Here is a 13923-nt window from a genome sequence, read left to right on the forward strand (position 1 = left end):
AGAACTCTAATACGCCAATGCAACAACACATGCAAAAACTAGCTTTATATTCAATCCTATTCCATACACTTTGCATACTACCAGAGGTATCAACGTCCAAAAATCCACTTGTTACAAACCTTTCAAATTTCAAACACACACACATACATACTTATATGTATATATATATATACACACACACACACACATATATAAGTCATGCTCCGGACTCAGGTTGATATAGAAAACTCAAACCCGAATCCGGAACACGAGCTAAAAATTAAATAAATAAAAATAAACTAAAACCTGATGAAAATAAATTCCTCTTGGACAAAGAAACTCAAGAATTCTTTACAAGGCTACAAAAAAAAAAAAAAAAAATTAAACTTATGGTGATCTCACATCTAATTCAATCTCATTCCGCATACTCTCTTGACTGTTTAGTTCCAAAACTTGCATAACAATGAAGGCGTGAACTTCAACAACTCACTACGGACATAACCTTAACACAGTATATATTAATCAAACTAGATTAGGTGTCATGGCATCATACACAATCAAGTATCAAATCATTATTGATAACAATGCATGAATGCAATGTAAAGCACTTTAACTATACATGTTAATTCGCATAACAAAATACACAGACCTCGTATGTCCCATTCCGTACTTATACCACTTGGTCCTGAGCGCTAAATTATACAAACTTTCTACGGACCCCGAGCCAGGGTTGTGACACCTAACTAGGTCAACCGACCTGGTGATTGTGCCTAATCAAAACTAGTGGAGCCAACAATGCATGCGGGTGTGAGACCCTCTGCAGCAACCTGAACAGGAGCCCAACAACTATAGATGACGTGGCTCGATAACAACCGTCAAATTTTAGAATGTTTGATGATATGGACCGTTGGATCTCCAACAATTAAAAAAATAAAAAGATTCTTACTGTTGATCCATGTGGCGCTTTCTAGTACATCATATTCAATACTAAAAAAAATCAATTTGTCAGGATTAATTTGACGTTAAAAATGGAAAAAGGGAAATAAAATTAATTAATTTTTATTCTATAAAAACCCAACCATGTTCTTGATTTCTTACACCACACTACACCACAACTCAATATTATTTTTGTTACAATCTCCTGTATTTGTTTTCCACTTTCCTACAAACTCCTAGGTTGAATAAGGATATGTGGCATGATGTGAATGGTCGAGAATCTTATAAAAAATATGAGCGGATATTATTAACGGATAATGACATGTGGCACGACGAGGATGATTTAAAATCTTTTAAATAATTTAAGGCAATAATGACACATAAAGGAGAAAGCCAACAAAGCAAAATACACACACACACATGTAAATTATGTAATTGCCCCTGGCAATGGCAACAGATGGAGTTTTTTTTTTAGTACAACGATATAGTTTACACTAAAGGGAGGTAGAGTTCAGCTAAGCCACATAATTGACAACCTAATTTGGTATCGAATTCGTCATCCACGAGATTCGTACCTAATACCTCTCACTTACAAATGAAGATGAATACCATCAGACTGTAGTACTAAATGGCACAATAAATGAAGTTATACAAATGCATTTTACTTTTCAGAGAGAAAAGTAACTGACTTTGGACTTTTTCTTACCCTTAGCCCTTCCTCAGCAGGATCTTAGGCGATTAGCCAGGCGTGTCTATAGAGAAAGGGATTGGTTAATTTGGTGGTTGCATGACACATGTAAAATCTCCTTCAGTCATAGAAACTTTCTCAAATTTTAGTCAGTCAAGTGTAATGCCAACAATTGTTTAAAGATTAGATTAATTTTTCTTCAAAACCTACAACTAGCATACGGAACAAAACGATCAAATGGAAGTCACCAAGTGGCAATAATCACGGACCAATTTGGCGTTGAGTACTTTACATGTGGGCCAATTTGGCGTTGGGCTTTACAGGTGGACCAATTTGTTCTGACATCCTAAAGAAATACGACTATAAAATAAAGCAATATGAAAAGTAATTTAACTTCTTATAAACCATGCAAGGTTTTGTTATTCATCGATATGAGACTTTGGCTTTCACACCTTCACTTAATGTTCCAATAACTTGTTTTTTCCCATTAATTTTCTTGTTAAAATATGTCAATAATTTTTGAAAATGGTACATAAAAGTATTCTTATAACATCCCTCAAATCTAGAAAACCAAATAAAATAATAAAACTAAAAAACACATCCCTATTCTAATTTGGTAAACTAGGCAGTCAGAAATTCCACACATTTCCTAGTCAAATCTGCACCAAATCAGGCTTAAGAAGTGGTGTTGGAAAAATGAAAACATCCCCTTGAACTTTGTAGGATGAACTTTCCTAAACAAACATCATTTTCAATGACTTGTGACCAAAATAAGCCCAAAACATCAATCTGGCAACACAATCCTCTTCACTCATTGATTAATCAGTTCTAATTGGAATCACTAACTAGATTCCAATTGGAATCAGCTCCAATTTAAGAAAAAAAAATATATATTTTTCTTAAGGGTCATAGCGGGTCAGGTCACTTTACCTGTTGGCTAAGGTGACCCGACCTGTTAAGGACTCGTTAAAATAACGGATGTGACACGACACGACATTTTAAGATAACAGGTGTTACACGAAAATGACACGAACACGACAGACACAACGCGTTTGCCAGGCCTACTTTTTACCCCTAAGTTGTGCTCGAGATCCTACTTCCTTCCCTTCTTCATTTTGGCAACCTTCCCCTTCATTCCTTTCATTCTTCGTATTTTCTCCCCCGTGCCGTCTCACTTTCAGAGTCTGTAAGACTCACTCATGACTCAACAGCTGTTCAGCTTGACTTGTGCCTCATCTCCGTCTCACTCAGTCTTTCCTCGACGTCGACCTTTGGCCCACCTCACACTTACCCTCACAACCCACAAGCTTCCTCTCGCCGTTTCGTGTCTCGACAGCCCACCTTGATTCCTCGATTCCAAAAGGTTAGTCTTTCTGCTTGATTAAAATTTGGATCCACAACTATAGTTGGTCTTTCTGCTGATTAAAATTAGGATTCACAACTGTGTTTTTGTATGATGTATTTTTCCGATGAGGAATTTGGATTGGAAGCCTTTGATAGGATCAGACATGGTAAAAGGGAAATTGCAAGAAAGTAAATGCAGGAAATGGAAAAGGAAATCAAAGGAAATTCATAGTTTCTTTTCATCATAAAAGGGGTTTAAATACACCCAAAGATAGCTAGGGTTTGAGATATAAATGGGCCTAATGATATCACATATGTAATGGGCCTAATAGCTAATAACAACAATAGCTGGTCTAATTGATCTAATAGAAGCCCAATAACTTAGAGTCGCATCAATCCTACCCCCTTAAGATGAGGCTTGTCCTCAAGCCTCTCAAGCCGAGAAAGAAGCTTGCAGCAGTCTGGAAAGAGGCCAGCCAATTTGCCAAACGGTGTACCATACTCATATTCAGTATTAGCCTCTGTATGGACTTTAAATCACGAACCATGTTCTTCCAAAACATCTTCGGTGTGTTCACCCAAAAAACAAATATCAGTAACTCAGATCCTGCCAAAATGAAATCAGGTAGTCTTGCCAAACACTTTGAGATGGAATAAAATAGTTGAAGCACACTGACCTTGACACCACTGAACACGAGAACAATCAGCCTTGTTGCATCACCAACCACCAACTCGCGTGGTAGATAGATTGAATTAAAGATGGCAAGAAATAGGGTATGTTGTACCAATAGCACCCATTTCATAGCAAGCAGCATCTCCAGTGAATGGTCAAGCAAAATACAGGTTTCTTCATCATATTCGAAAGCCTCTGCATCATGCTCTGGAAATAGGTTGGAGGCCCAAAAATAGTATGGAAAATAACTTGTCGCAAAACCATTGAATACCTCAAGATTAGTGAGTGAAGGCCAATTGTTGTTCAGCAATACACCAAAAGAATTCGAAGAGATCTCAGCAGCCACACTTCAATTTGCACACCACCAAATATGTTTGTCATCTGGTACACTGCGGAACAAACGGGTCTAATCCCAGCTGTAAGTAACATCTCACTCTTGAAGAACCATATTACAGGGGACTCATTACTCTGGAATACGTAGGTGAAAAAGCGAATCAGGTAATCATTTCTCTTCCACTCTGTCTTGTTTGAACCCCGAACACTTCGTGAAAGTGAGGGTTGTATTCCTTCCCCATACAGAATATGGATCATGTTCACACGAACTAGAACAGTGAAATGATTCCAACCAATTATAGTAAATCCATTGCACACAGAACACCAAATTGCAGAATCTAGTGCTGCTCTCATATTTGCCAAGGTAACTCTCCATATACCATGGTGATGAAAATGATCAACTAGAACAAAATTACTGCGCAAAACTTCATTCCATATGTGTAGGGGTAGAACCTGAGCAGGAGGCAATGAGGTAGTAGGATCTGGAAAGTACCTCTCCATTAAACGAATATGAGTCGTATGAGCCGTAAACAAGGCTGCCATGAGGTCGACATTGTATTTAGCATTGAAGTGGCGCCATGATACATACTCATCACCATCAAAATGCTTGCCAAAATCAGTTATTATACCAATGCTGTCAATATAGAAGGCAAGAACGACATGGATTTGATTTGCATAAGCAAGATAGGAAGCGACCAATGGACTCATGTACTTAGAAATAACCTCTATAACTTGCAAAAGCCTCTGTGAAGCTGATAGAAATGCCTTGTTCAGCACACCATGGTAATGCATGCCATCTAGTAAAAATCGGGCAGTAGGTTGTGTTACCCAAGTTAGCAACATGTTCTCAAATGTCTCCGGTTGGAATGGGTTCGAATTTATAGTGAAAAGACCATCCAATGGCTCTGTACCCACTGCTAGAGAAAAAGGCATAGAAAGAAACTTCTGAAAATAACAAGAATATTTTTCCTTGACAAGTTTTGAAGCTACGAAAATAGGTAACCCAAAACTTGTCAATGACACTGGCAGCACATATGCATTAGCATCATCTAAGAACTCAACAAGGGATATTTCAGAACCGAAGGTAAACCCTTGTTTGCCGGACAGTACAAATTCCTCGAACTCATCATGGTCTAACCTCATCCACTTGGAACGGAATGAGAAAACTAATGCAAAAGCTGCACAGCTTAATTTGCAAAATGCATGCCCCAGATCCCATACAAGCTGAAACTCAAGTAGAATAGTTAAAAAGGGAGAGAAAGCTAGATGTAGACCAACAGTCAAGGTATCCAAATTGCACAGCTTTGGTTGAGATGCAAAATAGCAACAAAGTAGTGGCTTAAATATAGTCAAGTACTTGGCACAAGCACTGCTAGCACAGCAAGGAATAAGCCATTGCAGGCGATAAATTTGAGACATGAAATCAAAGATGGTTTCTATATTGCCATCACTTTGTCTCTTTGACATTTCATCAAACAATTCTGCTGCAGTCAATTCCATCTTCACGAATTTGCCAACAAGATACAAAATAACCCACCCATATTTAGCATTCAAAAGCGAATGGAGTATGGCCCTTGAATTTGCTGAACTATGACTCAGATAAGGGAATACCTCAGGTTCACTGTTTTTTATATGAGTTAGTGGTTGCTTATGTAGGTGTATATTCTTCAATTTGAAGTTTTGGTGATCTCCATACCACTCATGTTGACGATATCATCCTGATCTTCCGGTTGCAAGTGGCCTGCAACTTTGGCTTCAGAGTTTTTGGGAAGAATATCCACACCAGCTGGTTCGAAATTTGGAGATGAAATTATGGCTACAGCTGAAACGGTTGAGTGTGGATTGACAGGCGGAGTTGCCATTGCTGTCAACAAGGGTGAAGACGAGAGTAACGGTGGAACGAGATGGTCTTGGAGCTTCGATGGTGGAGATGATCGAATTTGCGACGGAAGACGTGGCGGGGGTTGAGGAGAGCTCATGGACAGAGGCCTTGTGGGTGAATAACCAAATTCTGGCGAAGGGTCAGGAGAGCACTCTGAGCAAGGAGCAATCTCTACTGACTCAAAATGCGAAGTGGTGGTCAGTGGCGCCAGGAAGGAGAACGGCGGTGGTACCGTGGTCATGGTGGTTTGAATCGTGTCTTGGCAAACACCCAGAGAAGACGCGGATTCCGTAACACTCGTAACTTGTTTGCCCAGTCCGTCACGGTGAAGAACAGGTGCGAGCACTACCATTGTGAACTCTAGAACGGTGGGTGTGGACTTCGTCGTCCCCAATAAGTCCGGATCTAGAATGTTCATGGTCGAATTTGGAGGGACCCTCGCCAATCGAAGCAGCCGAAGCTCCTCCATAAGAGCTTCCTGTAAGGTAGCTTGTTGGTTATTGAGTGTTGTCATTGTCTTCCGAAATTCAGACATGTGGAACTTGCCCATGCCCTTGGTGGAGTAGGAGCTAACAACGAAATCAAGCGATTTCGGTATCGTCGTCGGCAAAGGCTCCCAGACGGAGGCTTCCTCTTCATCCGCACGAGGGAAACCACAGCAAGATTTCGCCCGATTTAAGTGACGGCTGCTTAGAAGTGTGGCGAATTCCTCTGACCATGCTGAAGACATTTCCTGTTGCAGGAGCTGTGTGAACTGTCGAATCGAGACCCAGGTCAAGTTCATAATGAGAGACCTGATGGGGGTCATTAAATCGTAGACGGTTCTCGAAATCGAAAACCCACAAATTCTGTTCGTACGACGATGGAGAGTAAATTTGGGGATCGTGAAAATTAGGGTTTGTGGCATAGGAATGAGGGATTTGAGGGACGTCTATGGAGTCCGAATACACAATGGAAGGTGGTGCGAGGTGCGGAAGGAAAATGGGACTGGTATATGAAGGAGCTACGGGAAGCTCAGGCACATACGAGGCTGGGTAATCTGGCGGTCGATAGTAACAACTGGAGTAGGGAAATGTGGGCTTATACTCGTATGGAATCTGGTAGTGATGGGGAGGAGGATGAGGTGGTGGAGGCGGATTTGGATGTTCATACTGAGAAACATTGGTTTCTGGATTCCATTAGAAGACCAGACCACTGGACTCATCCATCACACTTCTTCACGGTGCCAGAAGTGTGGGATCAACGAAGGCAAACCACAGATCCACGGTGGATCTCTGGCTTTGGTACCAATTGAAAGGATCAAACATGGTAAAAGGGAAATTGCAAAAAAGTAAATGCAGGAAATGGAAAAGGAAATCAAGGAAATTCATATTTTCATTCATAAAATGGATTTAAATACACCTAAAGATAGCTAGGATTTGAGATATAAATGAGTCTAATAATAACATATGTAATGAGCCTAATAGCTAATAACAACAATAGCTAATCTAATAACAACAATAGCTAATAACAACAATAGCTGATCTAATAATAACAATAGCTAATAACAACAATAGCTGATCAACAGTTATCTTGCACAAAACAAAGTGTCAAATTCTACCACACAAAGTTAGTTCATACACATACGGGGCTTGTAACTCAGTTAGTAAAAAGCTCCAAAAGCTATAGTCCCAAATTTGATTCCTTTATAGTCCCAAATCCGATTGCCCTTTCCAATATCATTTGTATTAAAAGAAAGAAAAAAAAGGTTGGTTCATACATAACAATCAATTCATTATTGTTCATAAAAAAGGGGAACTTATGTATTATGCAATTGAAGGAGAGGGGTTTTGAACTTGGGTCATCTTCCTGAATTGTAATAAAAAAAGAATGATTTTGTATTAGTTAGCGAATCCAAGGCCGTAGTCCCCATGAATTGAATACTAAAATGACATGGTCATAAACCTATCAACACCAAAAGTCAAAAAGAGAAGAAAAACTCCAAACTCACGGTCCAACCAGTTGCGAGATAATCAATAGATTCCTTTTCTCAACCTAACGTAGCGGTAATAGCCTTAAGTTTCTTGTTTATATGCAACGAAACTAATTGCGCTAGAGAACTTCTACTTTTCTCTTGCTGGACTTATGTAATAATCCACACACTCATCCACATTTGTGAACTTCTGGATAAAACTATTAAAAATGCAATTCTCAACAATTATGTGATATATCAAAATTTGTGGTTCTCAATGGTATGACTGTGCGGAACTGTAAACTCAGAGAAACAAATGCATAGATGTAGGAAAAGATTTATACAATCTTAAGAAGTGTAGAAAGAGGAGTAATTATGCACGTATAGTGAACTGTATTGAAATGAATGAATTCTAAGTCAAAGAATACAAACTTTATTTTGGTGGCAGCAGGGGTGGATTTGGAAATGACTGGGCATGTTTTCTTTCTCAGGCATCGATTGGGATATTGTCAGAATCTGATGCATTTTCTCCTGGAGTCTTGGCACTTAGAGCTGTTAGGTTTCTTTTTAGTTGTAACAACTTTTGTTTACAGAAACTCATGGTCGCTCCATCTATATATTTTTTATATTGCTTTGAAATCGGACAAGTTAAGGGTTTTCACAGAACTCCATCTCCTGAAATTTCAGAACTAACAGCTAAGGTACGAACTACTCGGTAAGTTTATTCTTAATTTAGATAATGTGAGCACTACTGCATATAACAACATGCAAAATTCCAAGGGTAGGGCAACTAATAAGCGGTATAATTTTGATGCACAAAATAACATATGTAATGGGCCTAATAGAAGCCCAATAGCTTATCTGTCATTTCTGCTTTTACAGTCTTGTTTCTCTATTTGTAAATATGAATTCATCACACAAAAACACAAAAAGGTTATGTTATTTCCCATTTATTTTCTTGTTAAACTATGTCAATAATATGAAAGGTTTTGTTATTCTCCTGTGGGACTTTCGCCTTCACCTCTTCACATGTATCAATAACTTGGCTTTTTCCCATTAATTGTCTTGTTAAATATGTCAATAATTTTGAAAAATGATACATAAAAGTACTCTTACAAAGTTATAATATCCTTCATGTGAAAATGTTTTCTGCAAGAATAAAAAGTGTATTATCCTTGTAAGACAAGAGAAAAATTAAGTCACAATGAGCATGGAAATTATCAAGGAGAATTTATAAGATAGATATTTATATTAACGATAACATTATTATTTCATTAATGATATAACACAAGTTTTAGGGCTAACGACATTGGTGTTTTCTGTTTCTGCACTTCAAGTCCACCAACCCTTTTGCATTTGTTGCCTATTGCACAACTGATGTATTCAGTTTACAAATTGTTGCTACAAAACCAGTTCCCTTCTAATTCACGATTCTCATTCATTCCCTCCGATGATTGGAACAAAATGTTGAACAAATTTCGTAGCTCTGGTTTTAGAATTTTAGACAATTCTTGCTATACACATTACTCTTAAATATGTAACTGTTGTACAAGTATTCTTAGTTACTAAGTCATAGGAAAAGATTGTCTCCAATTAATCGAATGAATAAGAATCCTTCCAAACGAACATAGCTGCTCTCATTCTAATTTCAGAAAATCCAAATCCATGAAAACGTGCATCACTCTACTATCTTTATTTACATTACTTTCTATCTCCATTTAATTGTTAAAGAAACTCGATGGTACAAGCAAACTGATATAACTTAAAAACAAATATATAGGGCTGAGTCTTGAACTTGAACAACATAATCAACTAAAAGCTAAAAAGCACCAATACGTTCTATCATCTTTTTATAAAAGAAACCTCGACAACACGAGGGAAAATTTATTGAATAAAAAAAAGAAGTTACACATAATCAGGGGGACATAAACCTTACCCCTCAAAATAAAAAGAAAGAAAAGAAACCGACATTACAAGAAAATAGGAGGGACATACACTTACATAACCTGATACAAACTTATAACTAAACATATAGAAAGTGAAGGAAAGAAACCACAACAGAGAAAACAAACGACAACAAGAAATGCGTAACGGTAACAAACTGAATTTCTACGCCCCTACTAGTACTCTAAATTTTCGTTATCATTTGCCTGATCATTCCAACGATCTTAAGAAACAAGTCAGGCCTCTTTGTGATCACGACATCTGCAAGAACTACTCCCACTACCAACCCACTTCCACATCCGGCCAAAACAATTTTCCAATCAAATTCAAATATGCCTTCTGAGCTAGAATCACCTTCGTCGACGGTTGAAGGTGGAAGTTCAGGAGGGTTTCCACATTTCTTTGGCAATGGATCTCCATACAACCCTGAGTTTCCCTCGTATGAAGTGACGTTCATGGAAGTAAGCTGGGTTCCTTGTGGTATAGGACCTGTGAGATAGTTGTGAGACACATTGAAACTGGAAAGAAAATTAAGTTGCACCAGCTGTTGGGGGATACGTCCTGAGAGCTTGTTTTGTGAAAGGTCCAACGATTCAAGCTTCGTCAAGTTTCCAAAGGATGAAGGGATAGAACCAGTGAGAATGTTGTGGGATAGATTTAGCGAACGAAGCTCCTTAAGATTCCCAATGAATTCTGGAATTTTCCCTTCAAATTTGTTGCTTGAGATATCAAAGGATGCAAATTCTTCTCGGATCTTTGGGTAGTATTGCTCCAAACCTTTTGTTGCTATCATGAGTTGGTAAGCAACACTGCTAAAAACCGGGAATCTATCGACGTCGTAACCTACGTCTGTGTACATATATGTTGACTTGTTTACAGTAATATCTGGAAACATAGATGGAACCGCACCAGTAAAATCATTGTAAGCCAAATCAAGAATGCGTAACTTGGGGAAATCGACATTCTTTCTAGATTTTCCAATCACACCGTAGAATCCATTATGGCGCATTGCCAAAAGTTTTAACTCTAGAAGAGTCCCCAACCAAATGGGAAAAACATCATTGAAACGATTGTTTGACAAAACAAGATACTCAAGCATCACACAATTGGCCAATGACCTCGGCAACTGCCCCTGCAACTTGTTATGACTCACATCAATCATTCTCAAACTGCTTCCTTTGTTGTATGTCTGAGGAATAATTCCGTGAAAAGAGTTGTTTCCGAGAAGTAGAAGAATCAGATGATCACTAAAGTTTCCGAGACACTGAGGAAGCATGCCACCCAAGTTATTTTTCGACAAGTCAAGGGACAGAAGATTTTTCATATTGCAAAGCAACGGTGAGATTTCTCCGATAAAGTTGTTGTCTGCAGCTGCATATTCTCGCATGGTTGGTGGAGGTATCGGTAGTGATCCATGAAACATGTTGGACGAAAACCTTATACATAACAGTTTCACCCAAGGAAGGACAAGTGGAAGTTGGTCTGAAATGAAGTTATTAGAAATGTCTAACAATAGCAAAGTTTCTAAGCTTGTATTCCACATCCATTTTGGTACTTGGCCTCGGATTTTGTTTCCAGCAAGTTCCAAACGCGTCAACCCCTTCTGATATTGTAAGAAGGATGGAAACTCTGCTAGTCTACAATTACTCAATCCAAGAACGGTGAACTGTTTAACTGTTGAATTCAAAATTCTGGATTCAATGACAAGTTCTAAACCGTTCTGGCTTAATTCGAGTTGGTTAAGAGATTGTAGATTTTGAAACATTTGAAACTCTACTGCACCACTCAGAGTATTCGAATGTAGATACAGGATCTGAAGGTTTGTGAAATTTGAAAATGACGCTGGAACTGAACCATTTAATCTATTAAAAGCAAAATCTAGGTACTCTAGTTTGCTAAAGTTGCCTAGCCAAGATGGGATTGGACCAGTTAAAAAACTTGTACTAATCCTAAAAGTAGCCAGTTGGGTAAGGTTTGCCAAGGAATCAGGAATTAGACCTCCAAATTTATTGGTTGAAATGTCTAGATAAGTGAGCTGCCTAAGATTCCCAAGAAAAGATGGAACCAACCCTTCCGAAAAATTGCATTGAGCCACATCGAAGTTTTGCAGTGAATGAAGGTTTTGAATTGAAGAGGGTATTGTTCCAAAAAAGCCAGTAAAGCCGACTTTCAGTAAGATGAGAGGACTGCTTTGATTAAATTCAGGAAAATATCCAGTCAATTCTTGGTTGTATCTCACACTAAGAGATTCTAGGTTTGGCAGTTGGAAAATTCTCACTGGAAATTCACCAAACAGGTGACAGGCCCTGAGGTAGAGGCCTGTCAAAGATGATAAATTAGCCATGGAATGAGGAATTGCCGAAGATACATTTACGAAACTGAGAGAAAGCACTTCGAGACTACTTAAGTTTTGCACTAGGCTTCCAAGATCTGATGCTTCAAGTTTCAACAACTGATGATCCTTATCTTCTGACAATCTATCGAGATTGAGAGCTAGATTAAGGTATGTCAACTTGGATAACAGTGAAAGTTCAGAAGGGACTTGACCAGAAAAGACAGAGGTAGAGAGGTCAAGATGAGTGAGGCTTGGAAAATTTCTAATGCTAGCAGGAATTTGAGAGTAATTGAAGTTATTGTCAGAGAGTTTTAACCTTTGAAGATGAACAAGGCGGAAGAGGCTGCTATTGCTGTTGATAGAGCCGTGGAGACAGCTGCTACCAAGATCTAGGCCAATCACATGACCCGTCTTCTCATCACACTCGACACCTTCCCATGAGCAGCACGTGCTAATTCCTCCTTCAGCTGGTTTCCATGATGAAACCTTTGGATAAGCATCGGTAGATCTAGAAGCAGATTTGTCAATAGTAAAGCTGTCTTTGAATTGCAGCAGGGCGGACTTCTCCCCACCAGGGCAAGATGGATACTGCTTCTGTGAAGAGTAGGAAGAGGTAGCAATAACCACATGATGAAACAACAACAAAACTAGTACTAGTTTTGAAACCATGCGAATGATGGAGATATCAAGTAACCCCATAACAACAATCTTTTGATTTTTTTTGTTTTGCACTCTTAGCTATGTATGGAGTGCAAAGTGACACAACTATTTATAGACTGGCATCAGTATAAAATTCTTCCGCAAATTAATTTCTAAAAAGTGATAGACACGGATGTAATGGGGGACAAGTGCATCATATCTTCTACATGCGTAAAAGATGCTCTTGACTAATTGATTCGTGAGTCAATTTTTGAAGTCAAATCTTCAACTTTTGAGATGATTTTTGCATAGACACACATATAGTTTATCTCATGAGTTCCTTCTGTAAGGGTTTATGATATTTGTATTGACACTCTTGTAAGGATTTATCATATTTGTATGGCCAATTGCAAGACGTATCAACTTTGTATTTGGGTACTTCTAAATGTGTCTAAATGTGTTGGACCTTCATGCTTGAAATCTTGATTAAAATATGTGTAATTTGTATTAGAACAAAAAAAAAAAAAAACAAAAAAACAAAAAAATTTGTTAACAGGTGAAATGGGCGACCTATTAGCTTAATGGGTTGAGTTTAAGTGACCTGTTAGCTCAACGGGACGAGTGTAAGTGACCCGTTAGCTAAACGAATCAGGTGAAACCTGACCCAAACCCAATAAACCCAACCTGTACGTTTACAAGCCTAGACTCAAACCACCAGATAGTGAAGGGAATGAAAGTTTCGGACTCTCAGCCGCAAATTAAGGCATTAGAGTCATCAGTTTCAATTCTTGTAGTGGTATCATTCATCTTGTTCTGCTCGAGATTCTCTTCAAAACGACATATTATACACCTAATTATGAAACTAGATATTTCTTGCTGCTTTTTCTATCATCATATTTATTAAATCCAATATTTCCAACTTTAATACTTCTTCTCCAGAATTTAAAACATTTTATATTCTTTACAATTCTTCATCTGAAATAACTCATATCTTATCTTCCATCACTTAACTTGACCTCACTTGACTTGACCTCAGCCATATGATTTCCGACCTCAAGATCCAGATTAACAGTTGGAAAACGTGTAAAAAATAAATAAATCAAAGAATGAGAAAAAGAAGAACAAACCAATTACAAAACTTTGCCAAAATGGCTACATAATACAAAAATGACTACATGTTACCAAACTTAACTCCGGCCAAGTTACACGGTGTATTTAT

General features: G+C 38.3%; 1 protein-coding gene across 1 annotated transcript; it reads right to left on the reverse strand.

Annotated features, from left to right (window-relative positions):
• Nucleotides 1-9914: 9914 nt before the first annotated feature.
• Nucleotides 9915-12734, reverse strand: LOC137734237 (receptor-like protein 6). Its single transcript, XM_068473535.1, has 2 exons — nt 12205-12734; nt 9915-12036 (listed from the first exon to the last, which is right to left on the reverse strand). The coding sequence occupies exons 1-2, from the start codon at nt 12732-12734 to the stop codon at nt 9915-9917; spliced, it is 2652 nt and encodes an 883-aa protein (XP_068329636.1).
• Between the last annotated feature and the right edge of the window lie 1189 nt (nt 12735-13923).

The sequence above is a fragment of the Pyrus communis genome, chromosome 5 (genome assembly GCF_963583255.1).
Source record: "Pyrus communis chromosome 5, drPyrComm1.1, whole genome shotgun sequence".
Taxonomy (NCBI): domain Eukaryota; kingdom Viridiplantae; phylum Streptophyta; class Magnoliopsida; order Rosales; family Rosaceae; genus Pyrus; species Pyrus communis.

Coding starts and splice junctions, on each gene's coding strand:
- LOC137734237 (XM_068473535.1), bottom strand. CDS start 12,734: ATGGTTTCAAAACTAGTACTAGTTTTGTTGTTGTTTCATCATGTGGTT. Junction 12,037..12,204: donor GCTCTCAATCTCGATAGATT/GTCAGAAGATAA, acceptor CCTCTACCTCAG/GGCCTGTCACCTGTTTGGTG.